The sequence below is a fragment of the Rhopalosiphum maidis genome, chromosome 1, assembly GCF_003676215.2.
Source record: "Rhopalosiphum maidis isolate BTI-1 chromosome 1, ASM367621v3, whole genome shotgun sequence".
In the NCBI taxonomy this organism is placed as follows: domain Eukaryota; kingdom Metazoa; phylum Arthropoda; class Insecta; order Hemiptera; family Aphididae; genus Rhopalosiphum; species Rhopalosiphum maidis.
The window spans coordinates 2,896,981-2,920,837 of record NC_040877.1 but is presented as its reverse complement, the minus strand read 5'-3'; the positions used below and the strand labels follow the sequence as shown (position 1 = coordinate 2,920,837).

At 26.4% G+C, this 23,857-nt stretch overlaps 1 protein-coding gene across 1 annotated transcript in view; it reads right to left on the bottom strand.

Moving 5' to 3' along the window:
- Window positions 1-23,857, bottom strand: part of LOC113549048 (tetraspanin-2A) — a 152,453-nt gene that overhangs the window by 48,714 nt on the left and 79,882 nt on the right. Inside the window, exon 2 of the mRNA XM_026950195.1 lies at window positions 22,114-22,311. Coding sequence (XP_026805996.1) covers window positions 22,114-22,311 — 198 coding nt within the window. The remainder of the gene's footprint in view (window positions 1-22,113; window positions 22,312-23,857) is intronic.

Genomic DNA, 23,857 nt, shown 5'->3' with positions numbered 1-23,857 from the left:
GTTAGAAATAATACTTGCGATAAAGACGATTTTTTTAATAATTAAAATTATGTTTTATATATTAAATTACTAGGGTTATAAATTAATTATTCTTAATACTATATTATATAATTTATTAAATATTTAAAATTAACAAAATTATATTTGTAAAGTTAAATGATAAAAATATTAAGATTTATTATATTGTAAGTTAAATTAATTTCAGGTTTCTACTATTTAAAATAAATAATATTACATTGTCTTTAACACTTTTGCAAACTATAAAATAAAATATTTTTAAGTTATTTTATATTTTTGAGGATACTAATGAGTAAATTAAACATACTGTGCTGTATATCGTTTGCTTAAATGTTATGATAATAATGAAAATTATTCTTAAGCTTAAACCAAAAAACGTATCATTCAATAAAGTTATTAATTGTATCATAGTAATTTTTTATTTTCTGATTAAAAACACGACCATTTTGATACAGTTGTATAGTTAAAACTGGTATATGACAGTGTAAAAAACAAAATAATTATTGTATTATTACATTATTATTATAATATTAATTGTTTTACTCCTATATCGGTTTTTTAAAAAATAATCTATATAAACATTGATTCTCAAGTACACTCAAACGCAAAAACCATACAAAATTAATATCAAATATTTTTTACTTATTATCCAGTTATTATTTTGATATAAAATTATTATATTTATATTTATGTACACAAATTTAAATAATAATAAAAAAAAATATGTTTATTATATTAAGATTGAATTATAGAATACATGCAGTTTAATATAATACCTATATAAACTTTATAAACAGTTCAAACCTTTCGAATTTAATTTAAGCATTCAAACGAAATGTCCTTTATTTTTGTAGTGCCGAACTTCATAAAGTCTGCGTATATCGAATATCGATATTGGTTTGGGTTCACGGGGCCTACTGAATGTATTGGTTTCTTGGAAAGAAAGACGTGTTTATTTTGCCGAACTAAAGATTTATTGCATTCAAAAACTATCACGGGATTAGCTACCCACGGACGGTTTGTTTATTTTTTTATCTTTCAACTTTATATAGGAAGACCATCATAATAAACTGCTGTCCATTATTCAAGAACAACAAGTCCACGAGCTCCGTGGATAGAAATAATATTTTGACGCAGACATTATGCAAAAACGGTCAATGGCTTGGGTGGAAAAAAAATTTTCTTTGGGTTATTTTTCGACCCTCTTTATTACTATCGGAACCAGGTTTATTTTTCCCCCTTTACCACTCTTCCAATGATCTTCTGTAGCTGGCAGGCGTGATTTATTGGTTGCAAATCCAGGTGCAATAATACCCTTTCCGAGTTTTTATGGCTTCTTCATTATTGTTTTTTCACCCTACCATGAAATCTCCAGTGGCTTAAGTCTACGTTATTCGTCGACATCCTGTCGAACCATGAACGAAGACGTAAAGTTTAACTGGCAAGAAAATAATAAATAAATAATAATGTAAAAGTACTTTATATTACACGCGTAAACATTTTTAAAGGTCCTTTAAAAATTTATATTGGTTATTATATATCGTCCCATACCTAAACTGTTATTGTTAATATTTGATGAATCGTCTAAGAATTTTTTAGTATTCCTAGTGTTATAGATTTTAAATAACTCGTAATATAGGATACAGTTATATTATATACGTTGATTTATCGATATTCATTAATTGAATAAATGGTTTACGTAAAATTAATTGTAACCTTTATCGGCGACATCAAAAATGATTGCGTTCATACATTTTACTAGCCGATGGAATGGGAATGTGTGAGATCAATAAATAAATTACACACACGATCGTTGACTTATTGTGTTAACAAACGATTTCACGTCGTTTCGGAATTTTCTACCCAAAGCATTATTGTGTTTCTAAATAATTAACGGACAACCACGCAGTGAAGTGTAGTTTGCTCTCCACGCGTAACCTGCCCACGTCTAATGATGTAATATTTCGGGGTTGCAATTTGTCCAATGGCCTTAAACTTTGATGAACACGCCCGATTATGTAAGATTTAATTAATGTTTCTGGCTACACGGTATACGACCAGTCGTCCTACGTAGCCTGCGATGTTTAGCTCACTGAAGTCTGTATATTATGCATATTTATAGCCTTTGTCCCAGCGAAGTGCTTAAAAATTATATTATTACTGTTATTATTAATATCGTTACTCATAAAGAGTCGACGAAAAGTGTAATAGACAGAACCTATAAAAATTCGTGTTTTACGACGAGTTGTTAAAAACTGGGAAATTTGATGATCAGTGGTATCTTAATTTTATTTAAATAGAAATATAAGCCTAATTGAAGGTTAAAAATTCGTTGTGCCGTGTAAGATGTTTTTTTACGATAGGTTTACCAAAATATGGTTATAAAAATTTAACCATAACTACCAACACGATACCACGACGTATATATTAACTAAAATACAATTTTTTAATTATATATAGTCTACACGTAAAATAATTGTAAGTGATATATTTGTATACACATTTTTTTTTTATCTTGGTCTTCCTCGATAGCAATATTAAAATGAAATCGTATTGTAAGAATAAAATTAAGAAGCCATATTGAATAGGATAACGAAATGCCAACGACAGCGAGTTTATGTTGTTTTTTTCAGCAAAAGTGTTATGATTATTATCGACATCTAATGACCATCGACATTATGCTACTTTTTTATGTTGTATGATATTTCCATTTCCATAATTTCCTCTTATTTTTTACGACTGAAATATACTACACGATTATTACGACTATGAATTCTGATGTTCTAATATATTATCATGGAAAGTTTAAGATTATTGATTTTATTTGATAGAAAAAAAAACATTTTGATTTAGCAGCAAATTTCAGACTATAATAGAAAATACCACATTAATATGTTATTTATAACAATGTATTTTTTTTTTTTTTTTGAACGATCATTATTCGATTTAAATAAAAGCATAATAATTTATTGTTTTAGAAAAAATATTAATATATTGTTGTTTTAAAAAATTTATTTGTACATACTTTAAAGTAATACATCATATTATTTGTATGTGTAAAGTATATAAAATATCTAAATTAATTCTCTAAACTATGATAAAACAATGCTTTATGCAGCCAAAATTTATTAAAAATTAAAAAAAAAAATAATTTGTTATCCTGGGCTTAGACATTAATCTTACCTTTAATAATCTATATTTTGTGACATTATTAAATGAACGATTTCATACAATTTATATGAATGATTAAATTTGTATAGATAAAAATAGTATGGATGTCAAATTAGTTTAATTTTTTAAATTTATTTATATTTACTTTTTATAATTAACTTTGAAAGTATAAGTGTTTATTATGAAATTATTAAATCCGATAGTACATAATCTTTTTAACATTATTATCAAATGTAAACTTATAAACATTGGTTTGAAATTAATTGCCTCCGGATAAGCCATACAAGGTTAACTCACAATCTCTTAACGGTCAAAGAAGAACTTCTACTGTGTACAACTTATGGAGTTATGTTTACTGTTAAATATATATAATAACATAGTTCTATCAAAGTATCAATACATCAATGGTCTCAAAAAATATAATATCTTACCCGAAAATATGGGCAAAACATTTGGATCAAATACCAAAAACATTACAAACATGAAACCTTCATAAGAAAAACTGATTTATATAATACAATTTAGCAAACTTAGCTATATGATAATATTACTGTATGTATACACATAGTATATATTTATTTAACTTAACTATGAATTTATGATTATTGTATTATTATGGTTTTTAGCTTTATACATCTAATCAACTATTTGTTATGTACTTTAATTTAAAATCAAAAAATAATATCTTTGTTGTTAATATTTTTCAGATCATTATATAAAAACAAAATATTGGTATTAGTTTGTTTTAACTATTATTATACTATTTGATGATCTGATATCCATTTTTTTTTTTAATATCAATAGTTATTATAAGTTGAATCAAGATATTAATTAAAAAAATATATATTATAGATTTATAATAAATTCATTTCGATATAATCATTATGAATTCAGAATTAAATTATAATAATATATATTTTTGCTGAATAATAAATTCAAATAATCTAATTTTTTACTTACTAAAATTAAACTTGAGTTTTTGTATTTACATATAATAATGAACGGGTTAAAATGTATTGTTAACTTTTTTTGTTTACTCGCGTGACAAAGTTTTTTTTTTTACTTCAATAGAAAAAGGGAAGTTTATCATATTATAACATTTTCATACTCTTACTGACACTTGATTTTTTTTTTTTTGTGTTTGTACTATCAAATATAAATCTGTTTTGATATAACTGACAATTGAAACTGTGACATTTTTCGTTTAACTTTTTTTCGTACCTTTTTAATAGGATAAAATTCAATCATATATGTTAATTAAATACATGGTTTGTAATAAATGAATACTCTGAAAAATATCATGTTTTTAAAGCACAATGTCAATTTAAACATTAAAATTATATGTAATTGACTTAAAAATACTTGTATTCGTATATTATAACATTGTGATTAACAATTTCAACATCTAAACATTTACGGTATATATTAAAAGTCTATTTATAATTAACTGTTCTAATTTTTTCGAGGATAAAATATTACATAATACTTATTACATGGCTACAAATTTATAATAATAATTATTATTTTATTGATAATAATAAACTAAATTAATCACTTTTCCTATTATTGTTATTAATGTCCTAAATTCTTGTTTAATAATTTTTTCGAAAATTAACTTTTATACATTAACTATTCATACATTGCAGCATACCTTATTTTAATACAAATTGAATCCATACATAAAATATGTATTTGTAATGATAAAATTAAAAGCTAATTATATTTTATATATAAAAAAAAATATAGTCTACAAATGTAAATTGTATACTTGATTAGTTGTTTTTTAATAAACATTATTTCAGCCTATAGGACTAATTTTAGTTAATTATTAATAACGATTTATTCGCTTTTTAACGTTTCAATATTCATATAAAAAAAATTACATGCAGGGTATTTATGAACTTTGTTCACCGATTACTATGAATACTGTTGAATATTTTTAGAACTGTAAATGTATGGATAATGTTGAATTTAATTTAATATTTTTTACGATTAAGCACCAGCTATATAATAGCTAAAAGAAGTAATTTTATGTATACAGGTACAATATAATTTTATATTTAAGAATTTAGCTCTTAAAATATGAAACAGATACAGTTTATATATTTATAATAATATGCATTGGCTGTATACAAAGTAATTTTAAAATTATAACGAAGTCGAAGAGATTGAAAACAAGTATACACTTGAAAGAATTTTAGCATATAACACAGAAAGTCGATGATTGCACATTTTGAAATATTAAGTTACATGTCGACGAAATATTATTATATACATCACTATTGAAACCAAGTATTTCCAAAACTTTAGTCTTCACTTCTAAACATGAGAAACGTACAGATAGCATATCTATAGTTTAAAGTAAAAAAGATTACCTTAATTCTTTAGTTTTTAAACTTTTTCAAATACTATATTAGAAACATGCTAGATATATGTAAAAGGATTATGTGAATTTCACGGATTTGCATTTAATGTTTAATGACATGTAGTTTTGAACGCATCCTTAGGTACTAATAAATCAAGATCAGAATGTAGTAATTTTATATCCTCTAAAGATTCAACAGAAATAAAAAGTTTTAGATCATTGGCAAAGAAAAGTACTTTAAAAAGTTTACCGGAATATCGTTTATAAAATCAAGAAAAGAATTGGAGACAAGCAAAAAAAAAAAACCTTGATGAACTCTTAAGGGAATAACATAGATTCATTATTTTACTTTTATTCCTAAATTATATGATATTTAATTGTTTGAATATGAATCAATTATTAAGTTAGCACTATAATTCAGTTCTTGTATAAAACGATAATATTCAGAACATAACCTTTATATTGGCGTTTCTGTAGAAATATATTAAATTACAGTTTGGATTCCGGTCGATTGGTTATCTAGCAAGTAAAGATTTGGATATTATTATTGTTGCGTGCTTGCATGTTTGTACAATTTACAATAATCATAATATAATTATTGATACATTTAAAAGCTAAGACAGCTTTGGCACTGCTATTATCTGAAATATTTCCGAGTTCATGTATAAACTTTCAAACTTTTGTTCAATTACGTATTCATTACGTAAGTTATAGCTATCCTTAAAGCTCTTCATATTATAAAAAACCATAATTCTAAAGAGAAAATAATTTGTACATACTCTCTTAGCGCAATATAAAAAGTGTCCTCAACTCTTCATATATCGGAATTCATATTCAAAATTATATTTACAATATTCAAAATAATAACTTCAAAATAAAATAACTCTAGATCCCTGACCCATTCTAACGTCATCGAAAACGAACGTGCTAATCATGCCACCAAAAATATAATTTCATTCACACAATCATTCATTTTTTAAATATTCTCAATTAAAAATTAAAATAAATACATTTTTGTATGACATTAACATTAATTAACTCAATCTAACAAACTAAAATTAAATTAAACAAAATAAATGAACTGCAGGCCTTTCCCTCCCAAATTGTCTAGAAAGCTCAAAGTTATGATTATTAGACTTATCAGACACACAAACATTTCTCATAATTTTTGAATAGTCAAAGAAAACGTCCACTGTTGATGGGTCCGTATTGATATCAAAATAATTTTTGCCGAATCAAGTATATCATATTATATGCTCAAAACATAAAAGATCCTATAGTTCTGGAATCACTTGCTGCATGCATGATTAGGCGATTTTGACCTTAATTCTTTTTCTACCTAAATAAAATTCATTATAACTGCCAAAGTTTCAATCTATTCAACAAGATATAATTCTTACCAACGTATCATCTAATATTTAAGTAGCGTTTTTATTTTCATTTGTGCGTCGTTATACTTTTATAATATGCTATCAATATGCAATTTAATCTTATAAATAATTATCACCAGATAGCCACCATTCAGAAGCATATTTAAAATTTTTTTTTTTTGGGAGGGGCTGTGGTATTTTTAATTATATTGAACTTCTACAATTTACATATGATAGGACATAATAAGGAGACTTAATAAATATTTTCTAGATTTCGGGGGGGGGGGGAGCCCCTCATCACCACCATAAATACGCCTCTGCCACTATTTCTATGGATTTATTTGAATATAAAAACATTTATATAAACAGATTATTATAATATAGTGTTTTTACTTTTTAATTTGTTTTGAAAATTTACAGTTGATCTATTTTCAACACTATTTTCAACTTTCAATAATATTTTAGGTCTGTCAACGTTTATTTTATATAAAAAAAAAATATCTGTGAATTATGTTTGTAAAGAAAATAATTTTGTGGCTAACGGACGCGATTCTAAATTATTACAGAATAAGTTTCACTGTACTATTTAGATTAAAACAAACTTTAAAACATTATATTATATACCACGTATAATTTCAGAATTTAGTTAATATAGGTAATAGCTAATAGGCGTTTTCCAGTAAGTTCGTTAGAGAATAATCTTAGTTGTTATAGTTACATTAAATTATATTGAATCGTTTTATCGGATAAATTTTATGTACACAATTGAAACTGTATACATAACAGTATTTAAATTTTAAATGTAATATTGGAATATGAATAAACTAATATTCCATATATTGTTATTAAACTAAAAGTGTAATATCTAAAACTATAGTAATTATTAGTTTTTAAAAATATTAAAACTACAATACATTTTAATTTTAGAATATAACAAAATTTTACTAAATTCAGACTTAAGTGAAGTAATTATGTAATCTACCGCATTATTAAATAGCGAACTACCTCTTTTATACAATAAATAGTAATATAAATAATTAAAAATGAAATTATTTTTAAAGTTTTATTCATTTATTAATAAATATTTTTTAAATAAAATTTTACATTTAAAAGGCGATAGCACAGTGCAGCAAGAAATAAAGTTTGGGTAATAGATGTTCTGTACGTAGTATACATTGACATATTTATAAAAATTTATCTGGAAATCAATGTGATAGTATAAGTTTAAACGCAATTAAATTTAAAAATGTTTAAATAATTAAAATTAAAAGGGTTGGAATATTTACCATACAATATTCTAATTAAATATCATTCAGGAAATGGGCAAAAAATCTTTAGGACTGACTAATGTGTAGCTGATGTCAAGTTTCCATTATGTGACGTTAAATATATCTTCATTTAGGTCTATTTTTTTTTTGTGTTTTTGTTTTGTTTAAAAATAGACCACGAACAGTTTATTGTTAGGTAATGGTATCATAATTGAAATTTAAAATATAAACTTTTGTTTGTTCACTATATTCATTATATATATATATATTTATTTTATTTTGGCAAAAGTATAGGATATTAAATAAATTGTAGTTCTAGCGGTAAAAATTCAATAATTTTATTCAATTAAATACTTAACATTTTTAAATTTACTACCGATTTATACTTATATAGGTACACAACACAAAGCAGCGGACCACTGCTGTTTATATTGATCGGATGTTGGTTTTAATTATTATATAGATAGTATGGTAGTATAATGGAGGTAATTTACATTATATAATACAATAACTATCTACAAAGCTAACGAAATGGACGGTAATCGGAACGAAAGTATACAATCCAAAGTAACAATAGTAAATTATTTCTGAATTTACAAACATTTAAAATATTATAACATTAATATTAATATACCTAATTTTTTTTTTAAATCAGTATGTATTTAAGCTATTGAAATAAAAAAAAAACAATATTTAATTTATGTTTAGCTTTTAATGGCTATTTTTGTCTATTAATGTTCTTAAAAAGTCGCATACAGTACATGGCTTTAAGCAAAAAAAAAAGTCTACAAGGTAAAAATATTTAAAAAAAGTGATTTTTTGAGAATATTTTTATATCATTTAAAACGAAGAAACTTGTTAAAGTTGAAAGTTTAAACAACCATTGTCAAGGTTAAATCAATAACTATAACTTCACACCTTTTATAATTGTCTGGAAGTCGGTTTTAATGATTATTATTCAACGTGATTGTGAGCGCTATTTGGATACCACACAATGGCGTGCACAATGGTTCCTAATAGTGGTGGGGGATGATGAGAATGATGAAATTATATTAAAATTATTTATACATTATCTTTTATAAGAACATTTTCTCCCTCCACCACACCCTAGTGTGTAGTACTGTGTGCGCTGTTGGTATCAAAAATTGAATAAACGAAACAATTACAATTGTGATATTATTTGTGAATTTCGTTTTATACCTATAACACGCTCACGCATCTATGTATAATATATTTTGCTCCTCCGCCCACAACATGCTAGTTATAATCAAATATTTAAGCCGATAAAAAGCTACCGATGTATTATTCAGAAGCCGTCTGCTAAAAGAAATAAAACATACGATCACGTACACCGTTGGCGATTTATATAAAGTGCGCCCTCATATCTCTTTATACACCAATAACATTTTCCTCAGGGCTGTCTTGCACGTCCTAGCTAAATGTAGTACGACTCACAAGTGTATTGAAGGGGTAATATTTGTCGACGAAAAAAAACTGATTAGATTTTGAAAATATTATTATAAACTAAGAGGTATGGCTGAGTTATAGTATTTATGTAGTAGAATTATTACGAAAATGTCGTCTGTGTTCTCGACGAGTCCTAATAGAAAGCGACAAGATAGATGTACCCAGTGCAAAACGCTGTAAAATATTTTGAGATTTTGTCCCATTAAATGTCCTCTGGAAACAATACAGAAAGTCATAACTATGGATTTCATAATATATTATGATATTTATAAATATAATGATTATCAAATTAACAACATTGCAGTTCAATAATAGATTGTTATTGAAACATCAACAGAACATTATTATACAATGATAATATATTAGAAGAATATATAATAAAAAATAATTGAATATTAACACTATACAATTGATTATAAAAAAAAAAAAATACTTTTATTTGCAGCTCGATTAAATATGAACTATATTTATTTTATTTTAAATTGCCATGCATAGTATAATTAATTATTGAGCTGTAGATGATTCAGGAAGGGTAAAAATACGTGGAATGTCATTGTTACGAGTTTTAGTCGATATTAAATTTGAAACTACTAAATAGTGTATTTTATTATTCATATTTTAAGATGTTACATGGTGAAATATAATATATAAACATTATTTCATAACATAGATTACCCGCTTTTTTTTTTAAATACATAATATATTATTTAATGAGATTATTTTTTGCTTACAGTCTTAGTCACAAATTGTATAATATCAGTGATACCTGCAAGATTATATTGTACATTATTATGGTATGATCTATTTATGTTTACTTACTCGAGAAACCTCTTAAGACTTCCTAATTATATCCAGATGGTTCCCCACGATATAGGTATAGTAATGTAAAAAAAAAAATATGACACCCGTCAGAGCGAAAACCGTACTTGTTTTTAAGAACATATTTTGATATTTAGATGCCTTTAACCCGTCAAAAATGTTATGGGTTGAGAGAAAAACATGGGCGTGCATAAAACCGTTGGCGGGAATTGTTGTTTTTGTTCTGCTAAAACGTTTTAGCCCAGCCGTGTAGATTACAGCGGATTTGCATATTTGCTAAGATGGTGTTTTAATGAATGGAAAGCGATGTGCGGTCGGGCAATCATCAGTCATTGTGGACAGTATGTATATGTTGGTTTCGGGACAAAAATGCTAATGAAAGAAACATTTTTTATTTATTTATTTTATTCAACAAAATGTTAGTTGCTTTTATTTTGTTTTTGTTTTTATTTTTTTAAGTCCTTTTTTCAGAAAATACGCCATTTAGATTGGAATTGAGGATAAAACCGACCTTTCGGTTGTATTAATAATATAATCCCTTAAACTGCCATGCATTGTAATATAAACGAACGCACGTGGTCAAAGAGATCTCCATTAAGATTTGGAGTAAGGGCAAGTGTGAAAATATAACGTAGGGAACTTAAGCATAGCAAATGAGTATAAGGCCTTTGATCTGGGTGTTTACAATACCTTGTTAAAACAAAGTCATTTCGAGCCCAAAATCACACCTCACTAACGCATTTTGAATCTAGGTGTTATATTCAGCTTGATATATAAATCCCTTGATTTAACTGAGATAAAAAAAATTAACGATATCTCTTATTTGTTTATATATAATTTTTAAATTATAACAGAGTATTAAAATATAGATATGTTTACTAAACCGAATTTATTTTTAATTCTAATAAGCACGAGAGAAGAAAAAATAATAACGATTTATTTTATGAATTTGTATTATTTTTTTTTTTATATTAAGTATATATTTTTTTTAATTAAAATAAAAAGTTTCATGATAAAATTTAAACGATGTGAATATGTTATGTTTGAAATTTCTCACTAGCTGGCCAGTTAATAAAAAAAAAAAAGCAGTTAAATACATATTATAGTGTAACATGATGATTTAAAAAAATGTATATTGTGGAACCTTAAACTACTGCGTATTTCATTCATTTCAAAAACGAAAAAATGAAACAAATTAGAAATTGTCTAAGTATTTAGATACTAAGATACCTATTACAAACAATTCGAATATCATAATAATATCGTATTGAAAAAAAAAAAAAATAAATTGCAATTTTATTTTTAAATTTATTTAGTAAACATACGTTTAGATTATAGTTAATAGATCTAATATTATGTTATATTTGTTGCGAGCCTTATAGTTATATAGCTTAACAAATTGGATGCATTATTTTATTATTTTTTTTTTAAATCATGAAAATATATTATGCTGTAAAGGACTACAAACCTTTTTGTCTATTTGAAATACTAAATCATTGTTGTCGTTTCGTTGCATTGTAAACTACAATAATTATCTGCATGTGCATTGTGTTAACGACAAACCAATAACAATACATTTCAAATATAAAATATCCTAAGTATTATATTTTTTATTTTATTTAACAACGAAAATTGATTCACATCTATCACATACATTTATTACCTATTGATGTGTCTAAATGGACGTTATAAACCTTGTTTAGTGCATATATCAATTGACAAAAGTAAACTTCAAAAAACTTGTATTGGGTCTTCACTTTATTTCAGCTACGTATGTTTTCGGACAATTTATTATATTTTAATGATAAAGCTATATTATATCATAATAATATATAGTTGGCGCGTATTTTAGGGTCCATAAATGTCATGCGAAGGAAATTTTCAACGAATTATAGACACAGTGATTTTTTTTTTAGATATATACACCATTCGGATTTATATTTTTGTAGAAACGTTAAATTTATTAAAAATGAGTTGTATAAAATATGAATATTTTATGAATGCCCTCAAACATGAAATATAAACGTTAACATATTATTATTTGTATAGTACTGTAATATATGGACATATATAACTTAATGCCAAAATTGTCTTTGAATAAAATACTAAAACCTCGAGTAACAAATGGATGTGCATTTAATTATGACGAAAAGGTTATATGTTATTATGAGTTATATAGTTTTATAATATGCAAAATTTGGTATGTATAATAAATGTTTGTTTAAACATTCTTTACGAGTTAAAATCAAATATACCATTTCCGTAAAGAAAATTTTAATTTGAAATTGTATTGTATAATTATTAGGCGTTATAATATCTGTAACTTAAATTATAGTAATATTATTATATAATTAAAATTTATCGGAAGAGTAAATTAATTTAAATGTAATATTTATATTTTCATCTTCTTATGTTATATTTTTATAATTTAGTTTAACTATAATAATATACATACAGAAATGTATCGTTAACTGTCTGATTTTTTCGTCTATGCACAGTGATGATTACTCAGTTGTTATTACTATTTTATTTCTCAACATTAAACCACGCGTGACCATCACCAATATTACTTATATTGTGTAAGTTGTTTCGGGCGAGACACTAATCATTTATAATTCCTTGGAAAAACACCGTTAACATTGATCCCAGCTGTTTGCTCTTAATTAGAGACCTTATTTAGAGCGGCTCGGCGAAGACGGTGGCGAGGAAGCACGCATCTGTATTTCGAGCGGGGTTAAAACCTTAATTAATTTTCTCGCGGTAACCCTCGTTAAAATTAGTATGTAGGTACAGTTAACGAGTATATACCACACTCGCGCTTCGAGTGTTTCCGAAAACACGAGGCCGAGTGATGCGATGACGATGCACTGCAAATGGGAAAAAGTATACTTAAGCCACGACGTGAACGTTTCGTCCACGTGACAACGTAGTAGTTGGAACTCGCGGTTAGGTTAGGTTAAACCTGTAGGCACCTAACCTAAGTGATCGTGACGGTGTATGTTCGTACTCCACTCTTGGCGACAACGACTCTTGAAAAATTGAAAATTGATTATGTTGTATCTCGGTGTAGTACGACGTGGACGGCGGTCGGTGTATTAAAAAAAAAATATATACTACATAAATAAACCGCGTAACATTGGCGTGAGGTACCCTCGGGCTAAAAGTCCATTAAAATAATTAAGAGACCGGCTTGAAAGAGGGAAGAGAAAAAAAAATTAAATAAACGTTCAGGAACATTATTTTATATACCTTCGCGTCGTATAATAATAATGGGAGCCCTTCATAATAGTTTCCCGCACTTGGAGCGCGCGGGCTGGAGTCCAGGCAAACAACAACAACAACAACACGCAGGGACGTTTTTAGCGAAAACTTTTAAACTCTTTATTATTATTATTTTTCTCGTGATGTAGACCGTAGTGCTGCTCTCACTAGTCAGTATAATTTTAGATCAATACTTAAAATACCGAATTCTTCTTAACGTGCTACTACCTTGCACGGTTCTATTATTTCCTCCGTTCATCAGAGCGGATCATAAGCTGCGGTGTGCACGTATCGGATGAAACGATATCAGAAACCACATATTATATGCAACCTTTCATATTATTTAAAAGAAGCGATACGTGAAATGTTTAAACTAAAAAAGAAAAACAAATAACAAAAACAAACACGCCGCCGTCGGTCAGTAATTCGTACTGTTATATAGCAATAGCTCAATACCTCGCCGTAGTTACGGGTTTAAAATTTAAAATCGTAATTCAATAATTAAAAATAAATCATCATCAATGTTATTAAAACTCAACACCTCGACGATTTAACGGGGGGAGGGTCGTCGGCTATCCGCCGCCACCACTTCCGCCATAGAACACTCGTGCGCGTGTTATCGTGTGCTCTCGTACGCACGTTCGAGCAAAGGCCCGTCGGCGAATTACTATAGAATGTGTAATACGTAAACGCACACACACACACACACACACACAAAAGTGTATAATATTATATATGAGCGGTGTTATAAATAACATCACATGTTCACAAATGACGTGAATCATTGAGGTCTGAGTTATGTGCCGGGTGAGAAATTGAACTTCTGGCAATACGTTACGTCTACCGCCGCTGCCATCATCGCGTGCACTGCGTGTTTCGAGCCTACGCGCTTATATATTAAACTCCTACATTTCAACCCGTTCGCATGAGGTGTTGGTTGTGAGTGTGCATTGGCACGGCGGGGTACCGATAGGGGACCACAATATATCATAGGTAGAATTAGCTTCTCGGCGAACTCACACACACACACACAAACCAGAACGACGACGGTTCTTCCGGTCTGTAGACGAAAACAATGAAATGCTTGTCGTATAAAAGTCGACGATACAGTGCAGAAAAAATATTCCACGGATTATAAAGCGAAAATAATTTGTTTAGAAAAAAAACTTCTTTACGGCTGTACCTACATGATACATTCAAAACCTTTTATTAAAGCGATTGCACATAATATTATATATTTCTTTATTTGAATGAACTCAATTGTTCAACTAAGTCATTTTGTTTTCCAAACCTTTATGCGTTTCTCTTATTCGTAATCCATTTAGTAGTATTAATAATATCATTGATTTCGTTTATTATATTTTATTATACATTTTTTAATTTAAATTTTATCAACAATATGTTTATTAGAAATGATCATATAATTGTAAATTTAATTTTTCTCATTGACTTTAATGTTATCAGAAGTAAAAACAACATTTTTCAAAATAATTTTATAAAACTATTCATAAATTAAAAAATTGTCTATTTTATTTTTATTAAAAAAAAAAAAAGTATTTTATATTTTTAGAATTTATTTAATTTGTATATTTCATTATGAAAGCCAACACTTTATTAATGAACAATGGGTATTTATTTGTTATACGGATTATACAATATGTAAAAGTGCAAATAATGAAATTAATTACTTAAGTCCACATCAGTATTTGCGTATGTTCGCAATTTAAATTTTTGGCAAACTTAATCTGAATCTCTGTACCCGTACATTGTATTCAAAATTGTTGTGTTATTATATTCAACTTATTTTCTACAGAGAAGCATAAAATACGTTAAAACTAATGTTTCATTAGATATAAGAATGTATTGGTTCTACAAATTTTTAAAAGCTAATATTAAATTATATTGTACGTTACAACTCATTTTTAGTCATCAATATTATTGGTCCTTAATCTCTATTATATTCAAGTTTTATACAGTATATAGTGCATGTAGCATATTGAACATTTAACAGCACTTAATTTAGATTATATTTTAATTATTTAGTGTATACATTAAAAATATATACTAACAATTAAAAATATACGATCAAGAGACATTTTAAACAATTGAGCAGTGAAATTGAATTAGTATTTTAATAAATATCTACACGTACTTAAATATATTTTTTCTATAATATTTTATCATGAATACAATATGTGTACACCTACAATAGCTACATTAAAATATAGTGTATAAATCTACATTGTGTACCTTCAATTAAAATTTAGTGGTTAAATATTTTATTAAACTACAGTAATTAAATTCGTTCATTAAAAATTGATTTTACTAGTTGGTACAAATTCTATAGTATGTAAACAATGAAACAATGCACAAAATACGATAATTATATAAAACTATTTTTTAATAATATTAAATAAATTATACAGAACAGGTAATGGATTTAATAGCTTTGTATCCTTTGTAACAATTTATATAAATTTTTGTTTGATCCTGAGTAGGGCGATAAATGTATTGATTTAACAATGATGTGTATTTTGTGTTCAAAAAAGTTGAAATTTTTTCCAAATATTTATATAATTATTTCCTATACATGATATAATTTCTAAATATTTAGACATTCTACAGACATTTTCATTTTTTTTTTTTTTATAAAAGACGATGAAAAGTTGTCGAAATTCTTGAAAATTGAATAGATCCCACACAACTTGTTTTTATATCAGTATAAAAATACTGAAAATACATTGAAAAACTTTTTTTGTATGCATTTGCAGTTCAAATTTTTACAAAATTCGTCAAAAACCTTGAATTTTAGTATAAGGTTTCTCGAAAGTTGTTTTAAATAGAAATTGAAAAAATTATCGTTTTATCATGAAAATTAAAAAATTATTTTGTAGTAAAAAATGTATAAAATTTAAATTTTTTATAGCTAAGTTCCAAAAAATAAATACAATTTTAATTATAAATAATTCACAATTTAATTAAAAAATCTAAATAGTATATAGTTACCTACAGTTATTTTGTTTTTATTAAATTTTAAGTTTAAATTTAGAATAAATTGCATAATTAAACGACGAATAACGATGTTTATTATTTTGTTATCATACAAAAATATTATTCATAAAGACTTTATTTATTTTACGCAATGGAATTCTAAAACTATATAGATCAATATTAAGACATAACCTATTTATACCATGGACCTATTCACATTATTATACAGTAAGGTAGTATTGATTCAAAAGTTAATAACAATAATATAATAATATGGTATAAATATAAATTATCTATATCTATTTATAATAAAACATGAATGATATAATACGTGCAATTATGTTATCGACAAAAATTAATTCCTATTCTACTAATTTTAAAATATATTGCTATAATATTATTATATTAAAAAATACACTTATTGATATAATAACAGCTGACAGACCGTATCCGTTGTGAATCGTTTTTTGAATACAGTGATAAATCATTGGTTTAAAACTTAACACATTCATTGCAGCGATTCAACACCAATTATACAGTAAAGCGATACCTACTTTTTTAAATTAGATAACTTATAATTAAAAAGTTGTATGCATTATTTGATTTGTTGATGGCCAGTCTATAACAATATAATTATAAGGTTAAATAATTTGATAATTTTAAAATATGTAATTACTTATTATTAATAAAAGTTATGAATTCCTAAAATATATATTAATGGTATCATAATTAACATGAGTAGGTAAAAAGCAGAGCCTTAATATTCAATGGGTTGCATTAAAACATAAAGATAGAATATTAGAACATAGGATATTTGATTTAGAGTTAAAAAAAAAATATAAATTAGATAAAAAAAAATACCTTCAAATATTATATTTCAAGGTGTAAATTAATTAAAATATTATTTTTATGTTTATTTATAAGATATTCTTGCTGCTTATTTATTTCTGGGATGAGTACCTATGATCAGTTTGTGAATCTTACTTACCTATTGGATTGTACTCTAGCATATAACTCTTTGAAACAGGACTACGCTTTCAAGTATTTCGTGATAGTACTTCTGGATCAGAATAGCTCCCCTGAGTTGCTTTTCGATGTTGTAGTGTTACAAGTTACAAGGTTTTGATTTTATATAACACTCTGAGATATACATTATTTCCCTGAGGTCTTGGATGTTTATATTAAAAGTGAATTTAACATAAATTCTGTTGATATTTGACATTTTATTTAAAGTTAAATAACAAATTTTGAGTATATCACAAAATACCATGTATGTTACAACGTCGTTCGTGGTTATAACACAAAGCGGAACACTGAATTATATATTAGAAAAAAAACAAACTATTGTGGTTGTCATTATGAGTTACGCTAAGTTGGGCACAGTTCACCCTAAGCTGTATGTTCAAAAATGGAAGAAAAGTTATCATAATATGACATTGGTATTTAAAATGTTGAAAATGATAATGAAGATTTCGAAATTTCTTAGTACTTAACATTGATTCAAAATCATAAATATATATCTACATGTACTTAATAAGCAATGATTTATTTATTGTATGGGATGTAATGGTATTACGCGGATACACATTTTTTATTTTAAAAATAGTTAGTAAAAAGTTCAACTTAAACAACGAATAATATTTAAAATAAACTAAACTTAAGTTAATAAACTATGATTTATGAATATTAAACTTGATATAGAATTAAAGTAATGATATACTATACTACCATAAGTTATAAAAATATTTAAGGTGGTTTATCGAGTATCTTTACCTCTTTTTTTTTGTCAAAATTCAAAAAACTGATTTTTGGATTTTTTAAATTCTTGAGATTTTATATGCTATAAGGAGTGCACTGAAAAGATAAAATTACTATTTTTCAAATGAAATATACTGCCCCTTTTTTTTCTGAAAATTATTTAGTGGATATATTATTTACTAGCTTAGAAAATATGAACGTATCAAAATTAAAATTCTAATATAGTACCTATTATAGGTTAGTATAAATTATTTGTTTTTATACCTTGTATATTGCATTTTTAATACAACAATATCAAATAATGAATTGATTATTAACTTCAAGTGGAACTAACTTTTGGCAAAATTAATTTTTATTTATTATTAGATAATTAGCATACAGAAATTCAAAATATAAAATGTTTTATTATTATTAATACTTATTGCTTATTATGAAATAGACAGTTTTACTAGCTATTATTGATTACTAAGTAAAAAATGAACTTCTTTTATGTCATAGTTTCAAAAATAATAACTAAAACATTATTATTATTATATTACATGATATAAAATTATTAATTTCCATATAACAACTAAAATTACCTCGATTTTAGAATATAAAATATTTTGCTATTTCTATGATCTTAGTTAATAATACAATGAATTTGGACCTACATGAAATTTAAAGTTTCAGGTTTAAGTTTTAAGTCTAATTTATTAACTTTAATAGATTGAAGGGAGTGGGGTTAAGATAATTTTACATTATATTAAGCGTAACCATGGTAATAGATTTTGAAGGGGGAGTAAATCCTTTGTTTATTACATACTATGTTCGATGATAAAATATGACGTAGAAGAGGGTGGAGAATAAGAAGAAATATGAGCGAAAGAAGAATTTGGATTTCATTCAATGGCACTTAAGAGGATATTGCATCAACATTTGTTATCTTTGTCTTTTAGATGCATAATTAACAAAATTACGAAACAGTAAACCTTAAATCAACAGTAGTTATACTTTATAAAAATGTTGGATTTAATTTTTTACACTTTTTAGTGTGTAAAATGTAAACAGTTCAATTAAAAAAAAAAAGAAAAGCTAGTGTTACAATAAAAATAAAATAATACAATTAAAAGATCACATGAAGTGTTCACTACTTAAAATTAATATTTACTTATTATGTTGTAAAATTACAAACCGAAACTAGATAATTATTTAAAATGTATGGAGCGTATTTTTTTACATAATAAATTGTTCATAAAATATCATTCATAACAGTACATTATAAATGTACCATGTTATGTATTAATATATGACGTATAATATTTTTTAACTCGAAAAGAAACAAAATAATTATGGACTTATTTATCGTTATATTTGATAGCTACACTAGCCAGAAAGTGATTCAATAATTTATGAATAAAATTCGCTTCAATATTTTCTAAAATACCCATTTACAAACTTAAATCAGTGTTGAACTATAAGTGTGGTTAAACATTTCATGGAAATTCATGAAAAGTTCATAAACATTTTAACAATGTTTCCGAACCTCCAGGTTGTGTTTAAGCGTTATGTTTTTCAACAATTTTACATTTTTATTGAAATATAAATAATTCATTACATAAAAAAAACTAATTTAATTTAACTGTGAAAGCCTGTAAAAATTGTGTTATAATAATATTATATATTCACCATTAGAAATTTTCTTGAACTTCGTTATAAAATGATGTATTAAGTATAGGTATAACTGGTATAAGGTACTTATTTTATATGTAAATCATCGTCATCATGTTTAATTCTAACAATTTTTGTTTACAAATTTTAAGTTTCATAAATAACGGTACACCCATTAAGAAAGTTATACCATATTATTATATTATTCGTTTAATGCCAAATCACAATGTATACAAAAAAATGTAGTGTTGTTTAATCGCGTTTAAAACGATATATGGATTTCAATTTTGTATTTAATAAAATTACGTTTGATATATATTTTTCGAGAAAAGATGTTTTTTTTTTATCGATCGGTTTCATTTGAAAATCGTTCCGAGTAGGGTTTGTACCGGATATTTACGAATGTACAAGGCAGCATACTATAAAATCACTCCTTCCTATCACCAAGTTAGCCATCGTTATTAGGATATTTTTATTTATTTATTTTTTTTTTAACAAAACGTCCGATTTCCGTTTGGGAAATTTATTGGTAGAAGGTAGTTTTTGTTTAGTTGTGTATTTCTTCTATTCTTCTCAGTCTGACCCCGTCGACCAAGAAATATCCAACGCAAACCTTTGGACGGGAAATCAAAACCCACAGGCCTCCTGCACCGCCGCCCGCATTACCGGCAGCAAACCGTAATTCTTTATAATACCCGAGATTTCGGCGTCTCGTCCAACAAACCAGTCGTAAATCACCGAAGTTTAATCAAAATGAATGGGCCACCGGAAGTCGGAGAGCAAACAAAAGTGATCGCGTGCAGCGTTCGCGGGCTTTGGGCGCGTCGTCGGACGTACGCGTACTACGCCTTTTCCGCCGCCACCGCCAGCCTTTGATGGATTTCTACAGAAGACGGTATAACTCATGATTATCGCATCTGCGGATTTTTCCGGTTTTTTTCATCTCTGGTTTGCTCGCAATCTGATTTCGCCATAGCGCGGGCACTTGACCGACTCACATATGTACGGGTATATACCGTGGTATCTAGGACTTAGGCGCCTAGATATACATCAGTCGTGTATCCACGTATACGCACGAAAAAAATTTTCGGAAACGATAATAATTGAGAAATTGGAAAATGAAACAAAACAAATATCCCTCGATTTAAAGGCGATAACATAGCTGTATTATAATATTATAGAGCATTTCGCAGTGATTGTTATTGTCACATTTTCATACTTCGTCAAAGTTGCACCACGGCTTCCACGTTCAGCGAACCGTATCTTATAGAATTTTGCCTTACTAAGTCCACCATTTGAAATGCGTTTCCTTGATAGTTGTTTGATAATTCCTCGAATTCGACGCCTTGCTATAGTATATTGTATTTTATTTGGAAAGAGGTAACCATATTATTATTACCGACCTCATCAAAACCTCATTCGATCGATTGATCCCCTCTGCATATACCCTCTTGATGGTTAAATGTGCATTGTTTGTTAAAGTTTGCCACCGATCTGGCGATCTCATACTGTGGTTAAAGAGCGAAACTATATTTAAGTTGCTAATATTCCTGGGATTCTAATCGCTTAAAACCTAACGTGGTAACCGGTGATATATTTGGAAAGCATATAGTAACATTTTCGCGGAGTGAGCTATAAATATATTTTAATTGCAGGTAACATACATAGTTATATGGTTAAATAAATTTATTATGTAATTTAAATGCTATAGGTATGCATACTTTTGCATATTGAGCAATATAAATACACATCGAGTACGCTATTGTGAGCTGTTTATTTTACAGTGTTCACGTTCATTTTAATAATAGTTTTGTAATTGTTTTTTTTTTTTTTTATTTCTCTTTAATTTAAATTTAAAATAATCTTATTCAACTCATACACTTTAAACGTAACAGTACCGATGATATACGTCGACTGCATATCAATAATAGACAATTAAGCTTTTTATAGAATTTAATTAATATTATATACTTACCGCCATAAGTAGTTGGCTGAGTTCCTGATAGACAGCAAAACATGACAAAAACGGAGCTATGATTACTACAATAGACGCAAATATCAACACGTACATTCCTAAATAAACTTGCCAGATTTCAAGAGCGTCGATCCATTCTTGAAGTGTCGTATCGAGTCTTGAGTACACCACGTAACCCCATAAAAATATTCCCATTATCTAAAAAAAAAAAAAATGTAAAAATATGTAGGAACGGCATAGTGCAGAACTGTTAGAAAACTAAATTTATAATGAACGTAATTATTATGTGCTTGTAAATAAAAATATATTTTAACAAAAGTAACAGATACTTTGGATTTGTACGTTAATTAAAAAATAAAGTTATCATATTAAATATCATTGTTGTTATATACTCGGTGTATTATATTCTATGATTATTAGTAACTGTTATAAGTTATAAATTATAATATCATATACGCCATACTATACTATGGTTTTAAAAATGAGACTTATAGTATTCGTATATACAGTGTGTACCATTCATAAGATTAAAATAAAATAAAAAAACAAATAAATAATAATAATAGTTTTTTTATATAATTTCTACGACATGTAATTTTAGTTTCAAATACTTAAATTATGAATTACAAAACAACAAAACTTTAGGATACATATAATTATTTTACAACTTAAAAAAAGGAGGAAGTAGGTTATTATTTTATTATACGATGTAAGAATGAACCTTGTCATTAAACAGGTATTGTAATGTCTATGTTAAGAAGATGATAGCATGTTTTTGTTTTCTCTCTTAGACCCACGTACGACGCATTCACATAAAGTCTTTTTATGAGGAATCTAAGCAAAGTTACCTACTACAAACATTGTATTAAATAATATTTTTGAGAATTTTATTTATTAGTTTGATATATTTTTTTATTATTTGATCTTGTATTCAATTTAAAAAGTAGAAAACAAAAAATTAATTTTTTAGACGATAATTAAAAAAATCGATATTTCACACTTCAAAATGTTATTCCCTATAAACTGTGTGGTTTTGTAATGTATAATTTTACTCGAGAATTATTTTGTATTATAAATGATTTTGTATAAATATGTTTTTCTAGATTACGTGTGGTTTAGAGAGGGATAACGTAGAGATAACTAACAGTGCACAGACATAATTTTAAATTTGAATTCAATAACAAATCATTGTATAAATGATGGAAAACGATTCAAAATGTAGACGGTCTAACTTGATAATTTTGAAACGTTAACAAATATTTATACGTTTTTTTTTAGTTTTTCTTTATTTTTTAAAAAGTACTGAAGTACTGATAATGTTTTTTATTTTTACTTCCTAAAATGTCCAATTATAATAATTTGCTATAAGAGAATGTATCATGTTTTCCGTAGATGTTGATGTTCTTAGAATTTTTATTACCAACTATTTTTATGTTTTCAAACTCAACAGAAAATAAAAAACACACATCATTATAAAATCAATAATTTTATTACTACGCTCAGAATCTAACATCAATCCCTAAATGTAAACAGTAATTATTATTAATTATAGTTGAAACACTTGTATTCCATTATTGCGTGATTATTTATTCACTGAGAATCATATCATTATGTAGAGTAAAAATTGTCATAATTATCGATAACGTTTTGATAATAATATGTACCACTATGTATGTACGTATTGGTCTTTCCGTTGTCGTAAATTCTCCAAACATTAGAACGCTACACAATATATAATATGTCA